The sequence below is a fragment of the Hyalella azteca genome, unplaced genomic scaffold (genome assembly GCF_000764305.2).
Source record: "Hyalella azteca isolate HAZT.00-mixed unplaced genomic scaffold, Hazt_2.0.2 contig13760, whole genome shotgun sequence".
Taxonomy (NCBI): domain Eukaryota; kingdom Metazoa; phylum Arthropoda; class Malacostraca; order Amphipoda; family Hyalellidae; genus Hyalella; species Hyalella azteca.
This window is the reverse complement of record NW_025943670.1, coordinates 48,235-74,263: the sequence shown is the minus strand read 5'-3', so window position 1 is coordinate 74,263 and position 26,029 is coordinate 48,235. Positions and strand designations below refer to the sequence as shown.

At 41.0% G+C, this 26,029-nt stretch overlaps 1 protein-coding gene across 5 annotated transcripts in view; it reads right to left on the bottom strand.

Moving 5' to 3' along the window:
• Positions 1–308: 308 nt before the first annotated feature.
• The window catches only part of LOC108665984 (katanin p80 WD40 repeat-containing subunit B1), a 65,910-nt gene continuing 40,189 nt past the window's right edge, over positions 309–26,029 (bottom strand). For 2 of the 5 annotated variants that reach the window (XM_018152794.2, XM_047883826.1), the window contains exons 2-14: positions 17,614–17,744; positions 14,427–14,645; positions 13,508–13,633; positions 11,975–12,162; positions 10,995–11,145; positions 10,419–10,566; positions 9,790–9,877; positions 8,094–8,218; positions 7,352–7,399; positions 6,363–6,513; positions 4,602–4,706; positions 2,704–2,793; positions 309–2,355 (exon numbers count right to left, since the gene is read on the bottom strand). In XM_018152794.2, coding sequence (XP_018008283.1) covers positions 1,218–2,355; positions 2,704–2,793; positions 4,602–4,706; positions 6,363–6,513; positions 7,352–7,399; positions 8,094–8,218; positions 9,790–9,877; positions 10,419–10,566; positions 10,995–11,145; positions 11,975–12,162; positions 13,508–13,633; positions 14,427–14,645; positions 17,614–17,744 — 2,708 coding nt within the window. In that variant the 3' untranslated portion in view covers positions 309–1,217. Of the gene's footprint in view, positions 2,356–2,703; positions 2,794–4,601; positions 4,707–6,362; positions 6,514–7,351; positions 7,400–8,093; positions 8,219–9,789; positions 9,878–10,418; positions 10,567–10,994; positions 11,146–11,974; positions 12,163–13,507; positions 13,634–14,426; positions 14,646–17,613; positions 17,745–22,889; positions 23,045–26,029 lie in introns of those variants that run through there. The other 3 variants (XM_047883829.1, XM_047883827.1, XM_047883828.1) reach the window with 3 other exon arrangements.

The window sequence follows — 26,029 nt, the reverse complement described above, 5'->3', positions numbered from 1 at the left end:
ACATAAACGGGAATGAGATCTTGACCAGCATTAGAAGGATGCTGAGTTCTGCGTGATAAAATTAGTTATCATTTCTAAAATAATTATTCATTATTTAGTATCATTCACACTTGGTCCAACCACTAAACTTGCAACCAAGGAAAATCTACACTGTTAGAAAAATGACCGTTAACGGTATTACCGGCGTTTCAGTGACCGGTCGGCACGTAAAAAGAAACACCGTTTCACCGTTTTTATTCCAATTTAACACCAGAAATCCGTAAAACAACTGATAAAAACGGCGAAACAGTTTATTTTCACGGGGCGACCGGCCACTAGGATGCCGGTGGGACCGTTTTTTCACCGTTTTATCTAACAGTGTATTAAGCGTCGAAGTTATAAAAGAAACTACAAGCTTATAAACGCGCACAAACGCTCAGAGTTTGGATGTTAAATAAGCAGCTCCAGCAAGACATTACTTGTCAGTATCATCTTAAAATCCCAGACCCTGGTCTACTATCATCACAACAAAGTTTTATTCAGAACATGGCAGACCCCGGAGATAAATGAAGCCCAGCATAAGACACGGACAGCACCGGAGATGCAAGTGAAGTGGCTACAAAATTGGTTAACTATTCTATGACTTGTCTAGTAGCTCTTCTATTCATAAAACGAAGACTAAATTGGAGAAGCAGAAATAGCGAGCTGCATGTGGGCTTACAACTAAATGATGCATTGCCGTATTTCATCTCAGACTGGAGAGAATCACCATGACATATTCAAAAATATTGTCGAATACGAATGCACGGGACAGTGCATGAATTATTAATCTCATCACGAGACACAGTAACATGTTCCACAGTCACGTTACACACATGGGTATAAAAGGCGCAGCATCGGCTTCAAATTCCTCGAGTTGGTTGCAATATTTAATCACAGATCAGCCACGATCTAATCAAGCAACAAATAGGATGACTTAAAGACCATACAAGTCTTAAAAAGACTCGCACTATTTCTAAGCTAAAAGCACGCGAAAAAATGCTTTATCATCTCTTAGAAAAGGTAGGAAAGAATTATAAGATGAAAGATGATTAATTATTCACCGAAACCTTGATGTTAAAAACCCCCACGAGAGATCTGGTCAAAATTCCTCAAGTAATCATCGACCAAAGTCACCGTGCGTTGATCCGTTAGTACACAATAAGAATTATAAGATCTATTTCAACGCGCCGCAAAAATTAATCAAAGACCTGCATGAGGATATAGAGCTCTCTGTATGTATGGCCCAGAGTGCCGGATAGAGTTTGACGCTTCTGTACAAGAGCTCGTATGGACATCATCATGTTGTAGCTCTCAATACATTTGTTCCTGCGCTCTTCGCGTGATATGTCCACGCCGACTGAGTGTACAGGTCCCGACATATTGCTTCTAATCATAGACCCGAAATTTTTGAGCATAAGTTTAAGTGAGTTGCAGCCCACGGTCACGTAAGACTCGTGTCTGCTTTGCAACAACTGACTGACGGAAGGTAAAAGAGTCGTCACTATGTCTAAATTCCAGATAAAAGGACGCTGGTTGATCACGTTTAGTAGATCTACGATAGCTGAAAGATCTGCTGCGCTCAGCGTGTTGTCTAATGCTGATCGCAGATCTTTACTTTGCCATAAGGAATACGCAGTTCTAAGGAGCCTTGCTCGGCTTACAAGAGATCCCAACATTGGCGTGTGGCCTTTAGCTATGTAGCTTAAAACTTCAGATTCAGACAAGATGTTTAAAGTGCCCACGTGATCTTGTCCCATCGACAAGCCACCAAGTTTGAGTGGCAAGCAATCGTCGAAGGCGTTCATGGACTTCATAGGTCCTCTCTCAGGCAGGAGTGAGGTCGAGTCCTCTCTGTACTTGCTGCTAACGTAACCATAATCCTTGGGTGTACCTAAATAGGATATATTAGGATGAGATGCCCGGTGCTCTTCTTTAGGAGTACCCATGTAAGAAATTTCGACCGGCTGAGATGCTTGTCTGTTGTAGGAGTTACGGGAGTTTTGCTGAGCGGTGCTCATCATCACAGGAGTTCGGTGGGAGGAGAGGTCGGACTGGGACATGTGGTGGTGATGATGGTATTGCTCGAGCACCTGTCGGGTGAGGTCAGGACTGTGGTGGGTACCCGTCCGGTACGCCGGGTGCTGTGTCAGGTCAGGCTTGCTCGATGTCAGCGACCTGCTCGTGTTGGTGACGTCAGGAGGGCGAGGGGTGAGCTGGGGTAAGGAGTTGGGGGGAGAGTGGGGGGAGTAGCTTCCTCCTGACATGGTAGGGGGAAGCAGGGCTGATCCCTCCATCGCAAGCTGGGGCTCGGAGGGGCTGTGGCGGAGGGGATACCTGATCACAACATCTCATGTAGAGAACAACGCAAAGCCATCACTATAACATAGACACTAGTGCACACATACGCGATTATTAACACTATCAATCACTCATTTATCCTCAGGCTAGCTATCAAGTTGTCATTATTCGATTCATATTGAGGTAATTTGATACAATTATTAATTATCACTTGTCCACATGCATGAACACGCCCAGTAATATCGATAAAATTATGATATTAATCATCACACAACGACATTATACTATATTATGACATATTTATTATCACACAATTCCATTATACTAGGTATATTATGATACATAGCACATGATATTATCAAGACCTGCCAGTCGGCAACGTACCTGGAGGGCTGGACGTGAAGGCCGACGCCAGCACGGCGACTCTCGGATACGGCGCGCGGCCTGTGAGCTCCAGCGTCGTCACTGCCAGCCCTGTCGTGGCCAGGCAAATATTAATACACGGCATTTGTGTGCATAATCTTGTTTATTAATGCGTTGTGTGGATAATCTTATTTATTGATGCGTTGTGTGGATAATATTACTTAGTGATAAGTTGTGCGGATAATCTTAGTTATTGATGGGTTGTATGGGTAATCCTGTTAATTAAAGCGTTGCGTGGATAATCTTACTTATTAATGCGTTGTGTGGAGAATCCTGTTTATTATTGCGGTCTAATAATCGTGCTTCACGCTCAAACTAAAATAGTTGGTGCCATGAGCGGGTTTCCTACAAGGGATGTAAATCAATTGTGACGATAATGTCGGAAATGCTTCTGCATTTGGGAGATAGATACTTTGTGTGAACCATTCTGTCTCATTATTGAGCTTCACGCACCTACAAAATTGATTGGTGCGATCTGGTGCGTAAGGGGAGTCACTTTTTTGTACAATAAGTGACGATAAGAGTGATAGTCTTATCAAAGGCGTGGATGCAGGACACTAAGTTTATATATACGGTACACCTGTGAGAGCACATGTAAATATTCAGTAATTGACATTACACTATTTTATGTCGATGCAGACGCTTTCCGTTATCATTCACTCCGAGAACTCAATTTTTTTTAGGATCCACGATAGGAAATTCTAGTAAAATTTTATATGTACTTATACAATATGGATGAAAATCAAGTTTCTTATAAGCAAACACAGATGCAAAACGACACCCGGTGGATCAACAGACACGGAATGACAAATTGGGGAATAAATTACATGACGTATAATACGCATAGAGAAGCAACATTAAAAAAAGACTGAGTTTAAAGCAGGGCATCTCGCTAGACATGCAGGCAACGCACACAGAGTTTTAAGTGCACAAACAAGGCTTTAAATTCAAGCACAAAAACAGATCAAAAACATTAAATCACAAGCTTATGATTATGGACAATACTTGAAAAAATAAATAATACAGGCGAAATTTCGATTTAAATGCGAGAAAAGATGATGAACTTTCATAAATTTCAAAGGAATATGAGTGCATGTCTGAAATAGTAAATAGTTACGAAATTCAGTTTGTTGCTCCGCCAATATTCGCATAATTTTGAGTAATTAATTGCTAAAATATCGTAGAGGTTGCACTTCAAAATGTTTGAATTTTCATGGTCGTATTTTTTGTTAAATGGTCGCGTTTCGTGCCACAAACGGACATTTCAAATAGCTTGGAATTAAATTAAACCAGAAGCACTCGATTCCTTTGTTCTAACTCCTGCAACTTTACTAAATTATGAACTATGATTTATCCAAAACTTTTTGCTTGTGAGCTAAATAAATGATCAGGCTGCTATTGCCTAAGTGTTGCTTGGAGCAGAATAATTTTTAAACAGTTATAGCGAAACTTGTATTCGGAAGCAGTATTTCTAATACCGGTACTGCTAAATAATACTCCTGTGAACAGTAAATAGTTAAGGCTGGTGTTCAGGAGCTGTATTTGTAAATATCCCGCTAGCCTTCACGTGAACAGTAAATAGTTAAGGCTTGAGTTCATGAGCCGTATTTCTAAATATCTCGCTAACATTTACGTGAACAGTAAATAGTTAAGGCTTGAGTTCAGGAGCAGTATTTTTTAATGTCTCGCTAGCTTTCATTTGAACAGTAAATAGTTAAGGCTTGAGTTCAGGGGCCATATTTCCGAATATCCGAATTTCCGCTCGAGTAAAAGTGAATATTATCACGACTTGACTAAAAGTGAATATTATCACGATTTGACTAAAAGTGAATATTATCACGAGTTGTTGAGACACTCACAAGGGGGTAAAGATGGCAGGTGCGTCGTAAGCGCTTGCACGTCTCTCAGGTGGGGCGCTACGCCCCCCTGACACCTGCTGGGGGACTGTACTGCTGCTCACTGACCTGCACCACACACCAGGGTAAGCGGGGGACATGGGGGGGTCATAACACATGGGAAGGGGGCTATTTAAACGCGGTTAATATTTAAACACGGGTTATTTAAGACGGTTATTTCCTAGCGGCGCGAGGCCACGGACGCATGAACGTGGTAAAGGCAGACGCTTGGATCCAATATTCGTAAGGAGAAAAAGATGTGAAGGTGGAAGAATTATATATTAGGAACCAATATTCGTTTAGGAAACTAATAATGAAAGCGGAAGAAGAAGTTTGAATCCAACTTTCGTTAAGAGAAAAGAATATGAAAGTGGAAGAAAAAGAAGAAGTATGAATCCAACTTTTGTTAGGAGAAATGGATATGAAAGTGAAAAACGAATAAGTTTGAATCCAACATCCGTTAGGATAAAAGGAAATGAAAGTGTAAGAAGAAGACGTAAAGATCCAACTTTTTTAAGAGGTTATGAGCACGAACGTGGGGATGTGAATGTTATGAACCAACATTCATTAGAGGCTGGAGCGTAAAAGTTGGTAAGAAGAAGTATAGAACTCTACACGCAATTACCATGCGGACAGGCAAGGATATAGGATAATACAAGGATTGCACACCTCCAAGAAAGAGCAATAGAACAGGAAAAACTCGATGTGCATTTAGGAGTTATGTATGCGGTAGCGCAACACTGTTGTCTATGAGATATATGAATATGAATCATGTCTGAGACACTAATACAACTAGAAATTTGAGACAAAATCATTCAAAAATTAGTAGAGCAAAATTAAATCAAGAAAGTAAGAGGTCCATGATCACCACCGAGCTTTGAACGTCTAGAAGAGTAACCACAAATGCACAGAGCGAACTCGGGATCTGGAGGGTAGAATTCTCGTTGGCGATAAATCGATCAGATAAATATAATTAGAAAGAACACTTGGAGAGAAGAAAGGAAACAGCAACAACGCACAAGTAACAATATGGAATTCAGATAAAACGGATGCTTTAAATTTTGTGCAATTATGGTTTATGTAGAATAATTATAGTTTATGTAGAATAAGCAAACACACAAGACAGCTTCGCTTAACTAAAAAAAAGATTAACATGTAATAATCAATGCCAAATGATTCGTAATAAACACAAACAAAATCATGGAAAACAGTGTTTTTTAAATGGAAATTTTTTATTGTAATTATTAATGAATTAAAAACTTCATACCAGATATTTAAGTGCTGCATGCGAAATTAAATGAAGCTCTGCAGGATAAAATTACGACCCATTCAATCATAATTAGGAAAAAAACATTTACTTGTGCATAAATAACTATATACATAAATGATGAGATGAAGGCAAATGCGTATAAATAATTACATAAATAACCGATAAGATAAAAACAATGGTAACTACAAAAATACTTCACATGATGAAGGTACATAAATAAATGCTGAGATGATGGCAAATGCGTGTAAATAATTACATAAATAACCGATATGATTAAAAGGATGTTAATTACAAAAATATAATATATAATGAAGGCCAAAGTGTAACCTGATGATGGGTGAGGCGTGGAGGGACTCTCTGGGTGCAGTGAAACATGAATAAATGATACTGATATAATAAAAAGAATGTTGGTAATTACAGAAAAAAATATTATATAATGAAGGCCAAAGTGTAACCTGGTGATGGGTGAGGCGTGGAGGGACTCTCTGGGTGCGGTGAAGGGTCTGTGGTGGAGGGCAGCAGGCATGGTGGAGGGAGTGGAGGTGGAGGCGCGCCGTGGTAGAGTAGCGCTGCCACCCACCACCTCCCCTGACACCGACACTGGCTCTGTGGGACACAATAATTATTATACCGTTCCCGGATAATAAAAATTTTCTATCATTAAAAAAACTTGTCAACATGAAACACAACACGAAAACTTCAAAGAAGACTATCCAGGAGGAATTGTTCTAATAGTAAAGGTAGTATCAACTTAAGGAATTTGAAAATAAATGAAAAAATAAGACTTAATACAAGTACGTAGACGGATATTAACTCCAGACAATACGAAGGATCGGCATTTCTCGTCCGTTGAAATAAAAGCAGATATGTTGCACACAAATATCAGATCACGCACAGCGGCTGAAATATTTGACCTGAACTCGAAATATCATAATGTAAGCAACTCAAGTTCAAGTTGAAAACGTGTAAAAGCAAGCAGGGTTAAAAACCAAATGTTGTTTAACACGCAGTAACATCGCACACGAGAAAACACTCACCGTTACAACCATGACCACATGTAAGTAAATCTAATGAGCAAATAGTTTACAATGTATGAGAATATCAAGATAAATATTGATCAATAATAAGAGTGATGAGATACAGACAGCAAGAACGAGCCAAAATGAATGAAACACCAGAGAATAAATAGAAAAATTACGCTGGGGAAAATAATGATGGACTGGAAAAAGAACGATCACATGGAAAAAAATAGAACGAAATATTGAAATTAGAGCTCAGAAATGAAATTTAAACGACCGATATGATCTGCAAGAGTGAAAGATTAATAGAAGTCACAAGGGAGACATTGACAGATGATTGAAATGAAAATGAAGAAACTGACATAATGAGTGGTAATTGAATATGAGTAACAAATGAGTATAAGTGACCAGATGAAGTCACTCACCGTTGTTGTTAGACCACGAAGGAGGTTCAGGAGGTGGCGTTCTTTGCACTGCAAAACACGTCTAAAATAAGCGCGTGACAAGACTGATGCCCAAGAATGTCAGCACAAATCTCAGAGAAAAACGTGAGCAAACAAACGCAATCAAGCAACAAACTGAAAAGATCAACGATATCTAAGCACGCAGTTAATTAGTAACAAAGATAACGACTTAAATGTAAGGAATTTAATAGGATGCAAGTACATCTTAACTCTTAAGAAGCGGCACCAGCAATAGGAAAGTTAATGGCTACAACTGCTCATTGCTTTTATCCAATGATGAAAAATTTTCCGGTGGAAATTTTACTTTTTGTTTACATCATTTTCTATGTTCATAAACTGTGATGTGTGTCAGTTTGTCAAATAAACGAAAAATGATGTACTGGATTTTGTAAAACATAATCAATCAAACGATCGATCAAAAGGCTAAGCTGCTAGCAATTTATGCGAATATTTCAAGTAATATAAGTTTTAAGTCATTGAAATTCCTAAAAAATTCAAGGGTTTTAATGTTTGTGAATGACCAAGCAGAAGTAATTTACGGCATCGCATCATATTGTCGATATAAGGATGTAACGTCGCTGTTGCCACAACACCGTGACCGCGTCATACAACACCGTGACCGTGTCATACAACACCGTGACCGTGTAATACAACACCGTGACCGTGTAATACGACACGTATTACTATCGTGTAAGCGACTCACGTTCTCTGTGTGCGCCGAAGACCTCGCGGTGGGCGTTGAGGTTCAGGATGTTGGGAGGCGGGTCCTCTTCAGGGGGTTCTTCGCCCCCTGTGTCTGACGCGTCTTCTGTCTTCATCTGCTCCGCGCTGCAATAATGATAAACCTTTACAATGACGCACGACAATGACGCATGAGGGACATTTCATAATGACGCGCGACAAAGACAAATAACAATGACGCATAAACAGTGACACTTAATAATGACACATGACAATGAAAGAGAAAAGATTCTTAGATCCATTGATAAAGGTTTCGTAGAGCCATTTGATTCCATAGACCAAAATAAAATCAAGTTTAGAGACCTACCTACTGAAAATGAAATTATTTATGGAATAAATTTACAGGCAATTCCAATGCGACGAAGCCTGAGAGCCTAAAATCCTTTACGGCCACATCTTACTCCGTGGATGAAAGTGAGCGTGGATGAAAGTGAGCGTGGACCAAACGACGAGCAATGAGTGGATAAAAAATCGGGCGCGTGAATCCTTTGACTCAGGCATACGGGCATGGGACTCACTTGGCCCAGGCGTACGGGCACGGGACTCACTTGGCCCTGGCGTACGGGCACCGGACTCACTTGGCCCTGGCGTACGGGCACCGGACTCACTTGGCCCTGGCGTACGGGCACGGGACTCACTTGGCCCAGGCGTATGGGCACGGGACTCACTTGGCCCAGGCGTATGGGCACAGGACTCACTTGGCCCAGGCATACGGGCACGGGACTCACTTGGCCCAGGCGTACGGGCATGGGACTCACTTGGCCCAGGTGTACGGGCACGGGACTCACTTGGCCCTGGCGTACGGGCACCGGACTCACTTGGCCCTGGCGTACAGGCATGGGACTCACTTGGCCCTGGCGTACAGGCATGGGACTCACTTGGCCCTGGCGTACGGGCACGGGACTCACTTGGCCCAGGCGTACGGGCACGGGACTCACTTGGCCTAGGCGTATGGGCACGGGACTCACTTGGCCCAGGCGTACGGGCACGGGACTCACTTGGCCCTGGCATACAGGCACCGGACTCACTTGGCCCTGGCGTACAGGCATGGGACTCACTTGGCCCTGGCGTACAGGCATGGGACTCACTTGGCCCTGGCATACGGGCACGGGACTCACTTGGCCCTGGCGTACTGGCACCGGACTCTCTTGGCCTTGGCGTACAGGCATGGGACTCACTTGGCCCTGGCGTACGGGCACCGGACTCACTTGGCCCTGGCGTACGGGCACGGAACTCACTTGGCCCTGGCGTACGGGCACAGGACTCACTTGGCCCTGGCGTACGGGCACGGGACTCACTTGGCCCAGGCGTACGGGCATGGGACTCACTTGGCCCAGGCGTACGGGCATGGAACTCACTTGGCCCTGGCGTACGGGCACCAGACTCACTTGGCCCTGACGTACGGGCATGGGACTCACTTGGCCCAGGCGTACGGGCATGGAACTCACTTGGCCCTGGTGTACGGGCATGGGACTCACTTGGCCCAGGCGTACGGGCATGGAACTCACTTGGCCCTGGCGTACGGGCACCGGACTCACTTGGCCCAGGCGTATGGGCATGGAACTCACTTGGCCCTGGTGTACGGGCACGGGACTCACTCGGCCCTGGCGTACGGGCACCGGACTCACTTGGCCTTGGCGTACGGGCTTGCGACTCACTTGGCCCTGGCGTAGTCCTTGTCTTTACTGAAGCTCTTGCGCACGGCAGCTCCAGCACGGAAGTTGCTACCGCCAACTCCTCCAGGCCCTGCTCGAGTGATTTTTCTTAATAATTATGACATAATATATCGATGACAATTGCTACAGGCTAAACAAATTTATCGAACCGTGTAAAATAGACATGGCATCTCATGAGTATCCTTCCAGTGCGCTGCCCCATAGGTATACTTTACTGATGCTGCCAACATACTGTGGTGCTGCTTTATCCCAATATATATACTGTACCTACTGATGCTGTCAACGTACTGCGGTGCTGCATCATCCCAATATATATACTGTACTGATGCTGTCAACGTACTGCACTGTGTGCTGCATCATCTCAATACATACACTGTACTGATGCTGTCAACGTACTGTGGTACTACATCATCCCAATATATATACTGTACTGATGCTGTCAACGTACTGTGGTGCTGCATCATCCCAATATATATACTGTACAGATGCTGCCAACGTACCACACTGGTGCTGCATCATCCCAATACATATACTGTACAGATGCTGCCAACGTACTGTGGTGCTGCATCATCCCAATATATATAGGTACTATCCTAATGCTGCCAACGTACCGTACTGGTGCTGCATCATCATCATGGTGTTGTCGAGCGCAGGTGCTGCAGCAGCTGCAACAGAGCCTCGCTGCAGCTGTGTCTGTTGTAGACGTCGTAGCTCCACGACGTACAGGGAGACGTTGGTGCCTTGGTAGCTCGCGCCGATCTGGCCAAAAAAAGGACCCACACATTAAAGACAATGAGAAAAGATGGGATGGCGAAAGATACACTAGCACAAACTGGGATCACCGGATGAGAACGCCAAATTTATACTAATTTAGACGCAAGATTTAGACTAATTTAGACGCCAGATTTAGACTAATTTAGACGCCAGATTTAGACTTATTTAGACGCCAGATTTAGACTAATAGACGCCAGATTTAGACTAATTTAGACGCCAGATTTAGACTATTAAGACTAATAAACGCCAGATTTAGACTAATAAGACTAATAAACGCCAGATTTAGACTAATTTAGAAGCCAGATTTAGACTAATTTAGACGCCAGATTTAGACTAATTTAGACGCCAGATTTAGACTAATAGTATTGAAGCCAACACAGTCGCACAGCGGCTAGATTGATAGAAAAACACACCAGTTGTGTGTTGGCCACGGCGAGGTCGGCCACCTTGCCCCAGCCCATGGCCAGAGTATCGATGGTGCGAGCGGGTTCCCAACCGTACAGTCGCAGCACGTCCGGGCAACCCGCGTACAGGTGCTCTCCTGACGGGTCGAAGCACACCGCCCTGTGGGTGGTCGAGTCTCGGTTAATCAAGTGTTTATCATAAAATATTTCATACATGAGGCTCAGGCAGATACCAAGTAAAGTAAACTATTTCATTCATTAGGCTGAAGCAGATAACAAATAAAGTAAACTATTTCATTCATTAGGCTGAAGCAGATACCAAATAAATTAAACTATTTCATTCATTAGGCTGAAGCAGATACCAAATAAAGTAAACTATTTTATTCCTCCTCATGGATGGATGTTTTAAGAAGAAGAGTCGGAGTACACAGCTCAGCGAGTTAGTCAAATCCCGGTCAATAAAGTGTTTGTCTCAATATATATAATCCACGGAGCTTAAGTAAATTCTTCGTCGATCATGACGTGGAAGGAATAATGTGATACCTATTTAAAGGATGAAATACTAGACCTTATGGGACCAGTGAAACAATTCACAAAAAATCAAGTAATTTCACATGCTGTCGATCATGACGTTTAAGGAATAACGTGATATTAAATTCATGAAATACTAGACCTTATCGGGCCAGAGAAACAATTCACAAAAAATCAAGTAATTTCACATGCTGTCGATCCTGACGTGGAAGCAATAACGTGATATTTAAAGGATGAAATACTAGACCTTATGGGACCAGTGAAAGAATTCACAAAAAAATCAAGTAATTTCACATGCTGTCGATCCTGACGTTTAAGGAATAACGTGATATTAAATTCATGAAATACTAGACCTTATCGGGCCAGAGAAACAATTCACAAAAAATCAAGTAATTTCACATACTGTCGATCATGACATGGAAGGAACAACGTGATATTTAATGGATGAAATACTAGACCTAATGGGACCAGTGTCGGGGTGGGACGAAGATACGAGCTGGAACTTCTCGAGGTCCCAGAAGTTGACGGTGCGGTCGAGGGAGGCGGAGGCGAGCAGGAACTCGTGAGGATGAAACTCTACGTCCTGCACGGGGCCTTGGTGACCCATGAACTCCGTCAGCATCTTGCCCGCCCGCAGGTCCCATAGCTGCAAATATAAATCGTTAATTCACTGCCAGGAAAAAAATTAAGGGGGCTTAAACTCAAAATTATAGGAACTATAAAAATTGGAGCGCGAGTAACATGAACGCTGTTAACATCTTGCCAGCCCGCAGGTTCCATAGCTGCAAATATTACTCATTATTTCACTGCCATGAAATAAATTAAGAAAGGTTAAAGTCTAAATTGAAGGGGAACTATAAAAATTGGAGTGCGACTCAGGAAATAAATTAAGGGGGGTTTAAAGTCAAAATTACAGGAACTATAGAAATTGAAGCGCGAGTAACATGAACGCCGTTCATATCTTGCCAGCCAGCAGGTCCCATAGCTGCAAGCATTAATCGTTAATTCGCTGCCGAAAAATAAATTAAGGGGGTTAAAATCTAAATTAACGGGGAACTATAAAAATTGGAGTGCGACTCAGGAAATAAATTAGGGGGGGTTTAAAGTCAAAATTATAGAAGAACTATAGAAATTGAAGCGCGACTAATATGAACGCCGTTTACATCTTGCCAGCCCGCAGGTCCCATAACTGGAAATATTAATTGTTAATTCACTGCCAGGAAATAAATTAAGGGGGTTCAAAGTCAAAATTATTGCACAACTAAATAAATTTAGGTGCGACTAACATGAACTCCGTTTATATTTTTTCATCCAGCAGATCCCATAGCTGGAAATATTAATCATTATTTCACTGCCAGTAAATAAATTAAAAGGATTTAAAGTCAAAATTATCGCGAAAATAAATTTAGAAATCGAAGCGCGACTAACATGAACGCCGTTTATATCTTGCCAGCCAGTAGGTCCAAATGCAGGGCAACACCAACATGAATCGTTAACTCACGAATAATAATTCTGAATAATATTGGGGTCGTAATCTAAACATATAAAAGGTACTAATGAAATAGAAATAAATAATAAACAACGTATGCATCTTTCTAGCACGCACAGCAGCGATAACCAAGCGCAATGAACATACTTTGGTTATAAGTTAAAATTATTGAAGACAAAAAAATGAAATAAAATGAAATCACCCGCCTCAAAAACGCCTAATGACGCATACAAGCTAATTAAATAACAGGGTAATGGCAACGTGCTAAAAGCCACTTAAAGAAAAAAAAGTCTAAACTCGACAGGATAAGTGGGGCTTAAATGAATACCTACGTAAGTTAAACTTAGATGCATAAGTAAGGCTGAATGAATGAGTGCCGCATCTATGACTAGATGAATAAGTGAGACTGTGTGAAGGCTGACGTTTTCTAGCTTGAATCATCCTACATCCCACTTCATTAATCATGTTCTATCACCAACCATTAATTTATTAATGACGTTACCTTGACGATCGAGTCCTCCCCGGCAGAAGCGATCCACTGGCCGTCGGGGCTGAACTTGATGCCGTTGACGGCCTCGCTGTGCCCTTTGTAGGTGAAAATGCAGCCTCGTCTTCTGATGTCCCATAACTGTGGGAAGCAGGGGGAAGCGAAATTTATATAATTCCTAGCATCACTCTTAAACGTATTTACGTTGCTAAGTAGAACAGGTGGTGAAAAGATTACATTTCTAGTAGGTATTGCGCTCCATAACTGTTGGGAGCGGGGGGAGCGAAGGTTAGATTATTCCTAGTATCACTCTTAACCAAGCCACGTAACCAAGTGGAAGAAGTGGTGAAAAGATTAAATTTCTAGTAGGTATGGCGCTCCATAACTGTGGGGAGCGGGGGGAAGGAAGGTTATATTATTCCTATAGCATCATTCTTAACTAAGCCACGTAACCAAGTAGAAGAAGTGGTGAAAAGATTAAATTTCTAGTAGGTATCGCGCTCCATAACTGTTAGGAGCAGGGGGAGAGCGAAGGTTATATTATTCCTCTAGTATCACTCTTATCCATAACGACTATTGTTGTCACGTAACCATGTGGAGTACCAGGTGGTGAAAAGGTTAAATTTCTAGTATCGCGTTTCATAGCTGTAGGAGTAGGTCGGGCGAGGGTGAAATGATTTCCTAGTATCGCGACACTTAGTCGATGGAAGCAAGTGGTTTTAGAATTAAACCATTTTTAACAATGATAAATGCAGTTAGCTGTGAAAAATGCCTAAATACAAACTACCAATAAAATAGTTCTATGTTTAATCAAATTAATTTTTGTGTTCGAACACTCATCTTGCATAATATCAGTGTCCGCTCACTCATCGTAATTTTACTGTAAGTACACACAAATTTATACATTTGATACACATTTTATCAGCACACTCACCTTAATATTTGTGTCAAGAGACCCCGTGCCAATAAAGTCCCCGTAAGGATGGAAGTCGATGGACCGGATACCGGACTTGTGGCCAGTGAGAGTACGCACGATCTTGGTGGCCTCCAGGTCCCATATTTTGAGGGCCCCGCTCTGGGACCCCGCGCACACCAGCTCCTCGGACCCGCCGAACCGCACGCACTCGATGCTTGTTGTGTGGCCCGACAGCGACTGCAATGCACGCGAAATTAATATTGAATTTCGTGATAAGCCTACACTGAAATGATGTGACTTTATATTCGGTATACGCTTCTTTTCCGCAAATTAAATCTGGGCCTATACTTTCAAAAAAAGTTAAGAGATCGTAAATTCATCAGCCAATCATTGCCGGCCTTTCAAGCAAAATCCACCAATCATGGACAAGAACATAAAGGGTATAAGTACTTACGTTCACTTAGCGAGTTTTGACAGTATGGCCCCTTGTTTGCAAATCAAAGCCAATGGTAACGTAAATTCGCAAAATTACCACTCAATTAGGACACCTGCATCTAACTTAATTAAAAGTAGATTAAACTACAATACTTACATTAGATAAAAGTACAATACTTAAAGTAGGTAAAACTACAATGCTCAAAGTAGATAAAACTACAATACAACGCTATGAATTTTTTCCATAAACGAGTACCTACTCGTCTTCCGATAGAATCGCATCCCCCTAGCGTAGTTCACAAACATTAGAGGCACTGAAATCTACTACAGTTTTTGAAGAAGGTAAGTTAGCTCTAGCGCGGTAGATTTAAGAGCGCGATTTCCGGCGGTAGATCTTACGTTTTTATGCGTTTGGCTTGGCTTTCCCAACCGAAGGAGTTTTTTTGCAACGGTAGAAAGAAATGTGGCGCAATAGCTAGAGCGTACAACATCTGGACTGTTGTAATTCTTAGTATAATGCAATGAGTCTTCTTGTAGTTGCGAAACATATCATAATATTCTAAATAACCGAAAAAATAAATGAATCTAACTAAAAAATTGATTGTCATATCGCACGCGGAATGTAAACGATCAAGTATTGTTACTTCGAAGAACGCAATCGTTTGAATGTTTCGCAATCTTCTTGCTGTATAACATCATTACCAATCATAAATGTGATGTCTGTTCCGGTCCGCAAGACGTTTATATCATAGTAGTTCAGAACCACTGGACAAAATAATGTACAATTCATGCTCAAGTACATAATTCTGTACAATAAAGGGAGTTTACGGACCGTATTAAGTGAGACGAGTTGTGTTTAAAGTAAGCGAAGCGTAGGCCAAGAACTTCTTAGACGAAAAAATGTCTGTAGGTTGTTGAATAGCTTATTATTATTAGCTCCTCGGTGAGAGGGGAAGGATAAAGCCCCCTTCAAATGTGGCTAAGGTAAGCCCTGCTCACTCCTAAGGTGCTAGAGGGCATTACAAGATAAGAAGGGGATTAAGCTGCGCCTAAAAATATGTTTACCTCTGATCCTTGCGTTCAAGAATTCACACGAAGCATTTTTGTACTATGCTCGATACGAGCATGTCGAGCTATTTGGGGCACACAAATACTTAAAAACAGTTAAAATTTCCAAGTTTTCTTGGTGTAAATGGGTTTAAATTATATTTAAGTATATTAAATTTAAAGTAAAAATAACATTTGAGGCACAGGCTGTCTTCGAACACTCGAAGGCTATTCAAAAATAGTATATGCATTGAAAATTAAATAAAATAATAATTCCGGAAAATGAATTAGAAATTCCTATTTTCAGTAGTAAGTAATGAACTAAATTGATTAAGAGGAAGTAAGTGAGATTATTGCGAAAAAAGACAAGGAACTGCTGAGCCAGTTATTATTAATTAATTATTAATAATAACTGGCAGTAATTATTCGCGCAGCGGTACACTAAACAGAACTTGACCACAACGAACCGCAGAGAGGCGACAATTAGCAATGATTAGCTCACATGACATTACAAACGGCCTTTGCCAGTAACCGTTGCAAGTAATGTTCACAAAAAATTAACATAACACTTGTATTAATACCTAACTGTAATTGCACCTGATTCAGATTGCCAGAAATCGTTGGTCTAGATAACTAAAAAAAAACACGAACTTTTGTTTGGTACGACCATTATGTTCAACTCGTACAACGCTTGGCAATATTGGTACGAAAAAGGTAGATCATGTCACAGAAAAAGCTCGTAGCAAAATAGATATAAGACGCTTATCGAGATCCGGGGGCCATACTTTCAAAACTCGCTAAGTGAACGTAAGTACTTACGCTCTATTTTCTTGTCTATGATTGGTGGATTTTGCTCGAAAGGTCGTCAATGATTGGCTGATGAACTTACGATCTCTTAACTTTTTTTGAAAGTACAGGCCATAACAGGATCGAGACCTACACAACACCATGCAGGCACCGATATATAGGTACAGGATTACAGAGGTTAGACAAAATAATGGAAACCCCAGAGAAATCCACAAAATATGTTTTAGTGTGGTGTAGTCCACCTCTTCCGGCAATTAAAGCCTCAAATCTCCGAGGTATTACATACAAATTGTGAATGGTTTCCAAAGGAATTTTAACTCATTATTCAGTTAAAATCCCTCCAGCTATTTCGAAGACGATGGCAGCAGTACTCGACTTCGGACTTGCATCTCTAAAACTGACCATAAACGCTCGATAATATTCAGGTCTGGTGATTGTGGTGGCCAAATGAGATGCTCAACTGTTCCTCAAGCCAGTTTTTAATAAATCCAGCTTAATAGATCGGGACATTATCATATTGATAAATTACGTTCCTTTCCAGAAACAGTGTTTGAACCATTGAAGTCAGAGTGGTTTGCCATTTAGAGGTTACACGCTTTCATTGTTTGTAACATGCTCAAAAATTACGATATCAAAGTGTCAGGTGCTTCCCTTATTTTTTCCAACCCCACCGTAAGGTTGGGGTTGGTTTGTGGAACCGTAAGGTTTTTTTTAGTTTAAGAATAATAATGTCTTAGATATATCAAGAGTTATGATCGTCAATTCTGCTTGCCCACGGCGAAGTACAGATCAAAATATAAACCAATAGGTAATAGGTAAACAACATACACTACATATACACACACACATCAGTTGCGTGTATTGGTTATGCAGGGCCCACAGCACACTAATATCAACAAAATACAAGCACACTCACCAATATACAGTTGGGCTTGCCCACCGCCCACAAGTTGACCTTCTTGTCATCGCCACCCGTGGCCAAGACCCGCCCGCTCTTGTGTCCCAGTGCAAGGCAGTTCACGGCGCCAGAGTGCGCGACGAACTCTTCTGCAACACGAAATGCAATAGAAATTAAAAGAGTTTTTCTAAGACAAAAATGCAAATAAAATTAACATTTACAACTTGGAAGCACACATCCTTCGAAATAAATTCAGTGCAGTTAAAAAAAGACAGGGATATTTGATTTTAGTAGGTTGTGCATATCATGTAACAGAAGCTCGTCTGCCTGAATTGCATGGGTGATGTGATCGCAGAACCCAATGCAAATTCGAGGCCGAATTTCGGTAGCAAATATCCCGCCGTCGATGTTTCCTCCTGTGGTTCAAATAAGAGCCGAGAAATTACGCAGACGAGAGTGCGGTTATCGACAGAGATGAGTCGCCTAACAGCATGCAGTCCACCACTAATGACGGTAACTAAAGCCTAAACAGAGACCGTCCGCACTAAAGTGACCACCAATTGCGGCAATCTGGTGTTGCCGGCCTGGCTAGAAGCCACCAGGCTCGGCAGTTCCCGGTAACCACAGCCAATCCGGAGCATTTCCAGGTCCCGATAACCGTCGTGAATCCGGTACATTGATGTGTCCTGGTAACCACAGTGATTCCGAGTCATTGACCGGTCCCAGTAATTCCAGTGTATTGAAGTCGCGATTGAGACTCAATTGTTGCTCCCGATAATCACAGTGGTTCATGTGCATTGGCTGGTACCGGTAGCCACAGTGAGTCCAGCGGTGCAATGACAGGTCCCGGTAACCGCACGATTCCGATACATGAGCAGTTCCCCATGACCGGTACAGACGCCTGGCTTCATAACCGCTAAGCAAACGCAGAACGCTAATCAAACACCCCCCTAAGTCAGCACCTCGAACGAACATAATCACGAGCCCGAAATTTTAGCAAAGTTAACGATGAAATTCCCTTCTATAAAGGATGCTACACCAAAAAATAACTAAGTTTAGTACTTGACCTGAATTGGCTCTATTTGAACAGTGAATCGTTATCAACACTGACTGCTTCAGGGAAGTTTATCTTATTATTTATAGAAGATATTACGTATGAATGTTGCAAAATTCTGGGCAAGCAGCCAATAAATTCGAATTGCTTAATACATCGCACCTGTTTCGTTCTACAACTAAAAACACTAGCATTAAACAACGGTGAACAATTCACCACGTGGCCGGTGCTCACACAGCCAAAATGGCAACAAGAACAGGAAAATAATCTAGGGATGCAACAGCAGGCGATCATATACTAAGTAGCGAACCACGGTAGAATTTCTTGTGGCTGACCGTAAGATATCCAGTTAGCTTAGTTAGTTAGGCGTAAGAAAGAAAAGAGGGAAGGAGGTGCAATAATGACGCTACTTCACCGTCATGACGTTAAAACTCGCAAGCAGCGGCCGGTTTACCATGAAAATCAGCGGCGGCTCACGAGTGGCCCATGACTACACGTATTCGAGATACAACAGGGAATTTATAAATTGTTCGCAAAAGCAGGGATCGTGTCGCTTTTCATACAAGTGGTTGGGTTAAATGATTGCAAGAAATGTATATAGTAGCACAAATTTAGAAAATTAAACTTTTTTGCTTGCTATGGAGAACGAAAGTTTTATCCGAGAGAACGTTCATTGCCATGATAGTGAGAAGCATTCGTCACGCTCTAATTAAACAAGAAATTTGAAACGGTCAATTGCCCTTTACACAAAAACTGCACTTCTTTGCGCCTCATCACGCTTGAGCGATAACAAATTGCTTCTCATACTCAAATTGGAGAAAATTTTTTTAAATAAGACTATAAAAGCTTAGCTCTTATACTGATGAGGCAATTTTTTCGAGCTGTTCGTTAAGAGGTTTATAGACGAACCGATCCGTTAGCAAATCATCAGCCAGTAGCGAAAAAAATAACAAATACCAGTTGAGATCAAGTCCAGATGTGAAAAATAGACATCAATTAGTAAAATTAGCATTCGTGCACGAGGATACTAAAATAAACATGAGATGACAATCTAGAGATTAAAGCAGATTCGTGTCAGAGTCGCGACCTGGATGGGGCGGCCGAACGTTGCCATGGACACACGCTTTACAACCATGACGACACCCATTTACTGTAATGTGTGCCCCATTTAATGTACAAGAATAGTGGTCCTTCAGCCGTCAATTACATTAAAAAATAAATATTATATCACAATAGTGTATTAAAAGTTCATCCTAATTCTTTGCAGCACGTCTTCTGTGATGAAAAATACCGTGTATTTGAATCTTTTATGTGTTTCCGTACCATGCAATTACGTGGAGTAACAACATGTGCATAAAATTTTTTGTCTGCTCTAATTTCACGTGAATCAAAACTTTTGTATTTACACTGTAGAGTGCAAAGGCCGCTGACAAAACTAATGGCGTCATCGTAACTAAATAGGACGTAATTCTTTAAGAATACAGCTGCATTCGCTACAGGAATTAGTGCACAGGCCGGTCCTTGGCTTCCTATGGAACAGATGCGTGAATGTGGGTCGAGGTCAAGGCATCGTCCAGTGACCCGCTCTCACGATCAATGCAGCTTTAACTATACAAAACTGCTCTTCTTTAATGTCAGTAATTAATATCAATCTATGCATAATAATAAATACACGTGGAAAAAAAAGCATAAAAGAGATGAACAAATAAATGCGAGTCGCAGTATATGAATGAATTAATTACCATATTCAAAGTTTTTATCGTTTTCACTGGACGCTGACGAAGCGACATAAAAATAAGTTTTAACTAATCCATAAACTTGATGCGGTCACGTTGTAAAGGATAGAAATCGTTTGTGATTTGGTTATTGGGTTTGGACTTTGGGAGCCCCAACAACGTACCGGTCTCTTCAACCAGTCCTGGTCGTACAGGTGTAATTGTAAATATGCAAGCATTAACCCATTTAATAAAGGGCAATTTAGTAAATGAACTCGTTTTTAGGTCAGCCGATCGAAAAGCACGCCGAAGTTCCACCGTGACGTGAATTATGAACGAGGAGCTGGACTGAGGCTCATCAATAGTGACCTGGATCCGACGGGCTGAATGATGAGGGATCCACAGAGGGAACAAAGGAGAGGAAACTGCGCGACAACCTTCATAGAGGACAGTTAGAAAAAATATAACTCAGTACTCACTGCAGTGAGTGACAGAGAGCGCATTTTCTCGTCGACGAAAACTTGAGGTCACGGACGGAGGGAAAGACGGACAGACAGACAGACGGACAGACAGACATGGCGAGCACAATAGTGCATTTTTTCCATAAGTGAGAAAATGCGCTAAAAATAGAGCTGAGAAGAAAGAGTTAATTAGAAAATTAACTTTAACAGGTGCAGTCTCTCAAATCGGAAAATTTCGAAATGATTTGAATAAGCGAAATGACATTTTAAAGGAAACAAAGAAAGAATATCAGACGTAAAACGCCAAAAAAAAAACGAAAGATCGGAGATCTTTAAAAAAGCAAAAGATTGAAGCATTGAGCATTAATTCATAAGAAACAATACATCAAGTTACGATTAATTATATCGAAAAAAGTCCTACGAACTTCAATAACATCTCCTTAACTTCGTAAAATTTTGGCTTTATTTAGAAAGAAATACGAGTGTCACCTGCGCTGCAATAGTTGCGAGCACTACAGCTGTTAACACAGCCGCACAGCAAGCCATCTGACACAAGTGTCATGCTGGTCAGAGTGACTCATACGGGCACACGTTCCGAATAATTATTGGATTAGTATAAATAAAACAAAACATGTTTTACTACAAATTAAAATAATAATAATTAAAATTACTACCGTACTACAAATAAAACAAAACATGTTTTCAGGGAAAAAACAAACACAGCTGCCACAAGTGTGAAGTGGGTCGGAATAACTCATACGGGCACACATTCCGAATAATTAATAGATTGGTACAAATAAAACAAAACATGTTTTCAGGGTAGAAACGAGAATACAAAATTGATAACACAAGAACACACTCATGGTCACTGCCAGCGATGAGTAAGTTTCAGAACACTTGCGTTAAGTGGCCTTCTGAGGTATTATGAGGTAACACTAATGAATATAGAGTGAAGCATCATTTGGAATGACCCCACTGGATTTATTTATGGGGGTTATGAAGTACGAAAATTCAAACAACATCTACAGCAAAAAAAAAATAATAATTACAAGCACATTGTTGTGACCCAGTTGCAACAATGAGGCAAAGGAGCGAGATTATTATAGCAGGACTATATATGTATATCCAAGGCTATCAGTTATGCATGGGATGTTACATCAGTTACATCCACAACAGCAAAGGTATATTAATTTAGTATCAGTTATTTTGGACATTGAAAAACGGGTCCACAATCACGAAGCTCGCAAAGAACTTTTTGTTACAGACAACTAGTACCAAAATTTTGGTACAGGCAACTAGTACCAAAATTAGGCGATACGAAATGATGCGGTGTATTTAATATAGATTTGTTGATAAATGCATTAGCGGAGGTCCAACGAAAAAACGACACGATAGGAAGGTCGTCATGAATATAATTTACGGAGTAAAATGCTCATCGCCGGATGAGATAAAATAAATTAATTCCCACCTAAACAATGAACGACAATGAAAATAAATGGAAATATCGACGGAATGAGAAGGAAATTTTTACAAATTTCATAAGATTAAAAAGTGCACGGGATAACATACGAGTAACACGGCCCCTCTGAGGAATAGTATAAGCGACTGTGACTAGAGGTCAAAAATATATATAATATAATAATATATGAGTACATAAAAAATAAATAAATATTAAAATATCAAAGACGGATAGTGCTCAAAGTATAGAAATTTAATAAATAAGTGCTAAACAAAAATAACAAGTTAAGGTTTGAAAAAAATTGAAATGTGAATCGTTCAGCAAATCACAATTCGTGTTTCCGACAGAACTTTCCATACTCGTACCATAAGAATGTACAAGTATGTCGTCTCCACATCAAACAGTGGTCCAACAAAAACTTTAAATTTTATCAAATTCACAGTTTATGAAACAAAATTTTGAAAATAAATAAATTAATTAAATTTTTATTTGATTAAATTTTAATTAATATCAATTTTAAAAATTGTGCTTTTATACATTAGGAATTAAATTTAAAAATTCATTCAAATTTGAATGAGCGGTGCCGGAGAGGAAGGCTGCCTCACCCCTGACGATACCCGCGTCGCCGGAGGACGGCGGCGTCCGCCACGCCGAGGTGGGCAGTTTTCTGGGCCCGGCCGTGGCAACTTTCCTTCTGCGTCTACGGCCACACTCTAGCACCAGCTCCACCATGGGAGAACCGGGCGTTATATCAGGCACTGACGGGGGACTCTGGATGTAGGGAGGGGAGATATCCGTTGAAGAAGGGGGAGTGAGGGCACCCAAGAGTGGGGGTCTAAGAGCCCAGGGAGGTTTGGTGTCGGTAGGTTTTGGTCTGATGGGAGGCGGTGTAGGTGGAGGTTGAGGACGAGGTCTAGTCGGAAGCCGTGGTAGGTGGCGAGGACGGGCTCGAGCGAGGGGAGGGTAGCGCCGTACCCTCACCGTCTTCACGGATTTTCCCCTCTTGCTTCCTGCGGAAGAGCTGGCAGAGGGGAGACTCCCGCCGGGAATGGGAGCTGTTGCTGTTGCTGCTGACGCCAGCGTGACACAACCGAGGCACGCTACAGCAGCTGCTGCAGCCGCTACTACTGCTGCTGACATGCAGCTATGGGTAACCGGGGTGCCTGCGTGGGGCTATTTTGTCCTCTCACATCCTCATTACATTTTTCATTCATTAACACTTTGTGGGAAACAGAAATATTATGCATGAAATACTTCAGAAATTCAGTACTAGTATCTAAGACACGAAATTAAGTCTAGGCTATGTTAGCTGAATAAAAGTCCATCACTGTTTTCCAGTGACAATGCTGATGAAGGCGGCGATATGATTTTTAAAATTATGATCCATTATAAGTAAACATGAACATAACGTCCGAAATCACCTCAGAGATCTTATCAGTCACTGTACATCACTCGTCGGCTTCCTCGTCGAAATTTTCTCATTTGAGTCATCCTTTGCAGGTAAACACTTGACGATAGTTTATTCAAGTTTATACACGAAATAGTCTCTTACCAATACATAAGAAGATTAAAGTTTTTAGACTGAGAATTATCCTAACACACGCTAGGTATAAATGCAAAGGGAAGTTTTCTGGCACTGCACACCAAAAATATCAACATGAAACGACGGCAGTGGTGAACTGTTCATTTTTAACGACGCAAATTGAAGGGTAATTCGATCGACGACGATCGAAAACATTTGTTGACGTGAAAAGCTCTTTAAAGGATATGTTGAACATTCTGAAAGAGAAAATTTATTGTTTTTTTAAAAACAACTAAATACGCGTATATGTGATAATTAAACGGGAACGTAATTGATAACAGCACGCAATGAGATAAAGAATCAAGCAGTAGAGAAATACAGAATCCGGAAGAAGCTCAAGATTTCTCAACACCGGTAAAACGCAAATGAGTCCATATAACTCACGTAAATATTGTGTCCCGTTCTCGCAACTAAAGCATAAAAACTAATCACGTAACGACAGTTTAAATGAAAATACTTCAAGGCTACTCCCAATTTAGCATCTCCCAAAAGGGTTCGAGACAATGGCTCAAGGAAGAACGAAGACATGCTTGACATCTGCGACTGTTAGTTTCGCTAAAAAAAATGATTTTAATAGAAATAAAGTTGTAAGTGGGCTTACGACAACTTCGACGTAATTTTGTTTACTATAATGTTTCGAATATTTAATGACTTAGTACTATGACGTGCCTTGAGAAAACCTCAATTTTTTTTAGAAATGAAGGTGACATATGCAGACTAACTATAACTTTTTTTATTTGATTTTTTGAATATTCAATTATTTACTACCCAGCCGTTAATATATTCTAATGTACTCAAAGGGCATTAATACTTTGAGTATTAATAAATTAAATACTCAATAATAGTAATAAATTAAACTGAGTCAGAACGATATGTCGGCAATTGTTGGGATGCTGCGCGCAGACTCGCTCTATGACGAAGGTCGTGTGTCCGTTAGCAGAGCTCGGCCTTGAGTTGCTCACCTTCCATGCACTCACGCATTCCACGCACTAAATTCAACAAAAAATCATCGTCCTAGATAATAAACACTGTTCATAAGTGTAGGTACTCGAGAATTAATAAAAAACATAACTGAGTACTCACTGCAGTGAGTGACAGAGAGCGCATTTTCTCGTCGACGAAAACGTGTGAAGTCACGGACGGACATGGCGAGCACAATAGTGCATTTTTTCCATGAATGAGAAAATGCGCTAAAAACTCGTGTTTTTATTTTATCTTAGGAAATAGGTAACAACCATTGTCAAAGCAACAAAAATACGTTTGCTCAAGCTTCCACAAGATTAAGGCGCTAATTTTCTAAGGAGAACTATGATGTTATTCTATGGTGATTCTCATGAATAAAATAATATTCTTTAGAATATTATTATTATTATTATTGCATATTATATTATTATTAATATTCTTTAGATTATTATGCGAGAATATCCTGAGAAAAATTAAATAAGACATGAAATTGCGAAACACGCACACAGCGACTCGCATATATGCTCACCCCCACAGGACACGGAGGTGATAAGTCACAAGCAGACGTAGGTATACATTTAACGATAAAAACATGACCAGCTGTTGGAGGACATGCATATATATTTAAATTTTGAAATCCCAGTCAGCTGTTTGGGGGAATGAAGAAGGAGCAAAGGCCAACACAGGCGACGAACAAGAGTCGGACCCCAGACCTCCTCCTGGTCTTCCTTCCTTCTTTGACAGTTGATCCGCCGGCTGCAATCGTTCAAGCCCCCATACAGATGTCATGGATTCAAGCATAATTAAAAAAATATAACTCAGTACTTACTGCAGTGAGTGACAGAGAGCGCATTTTCTCGTCGACGAAAACATGAAGTCACGGACAGATAGACGGACGGACGGACAGACGGACGGACGGACGGAGAGACATGGCGAGCACAATAGTGCATTTTTTCCATACATGAGAAAATGCGCTAAAAACATCAATGTGGAGTCAAAATTTAGTGGCCTGGCCGTTATAAAAGGATCAATAAAGTTTTTTTGTGCATTTCAAGAGCAGGTGTTTGACATGCTGGTTCATTATAGCCAAAACTCCTAATAACTACGAGCTGCAGTTTTCGGAGCCCTGACGAGTCGAGGCAAAACATGGTTTTCCTTAACAAGGATTCCGTGGTCAAGATCATATATATTGAAACTCGA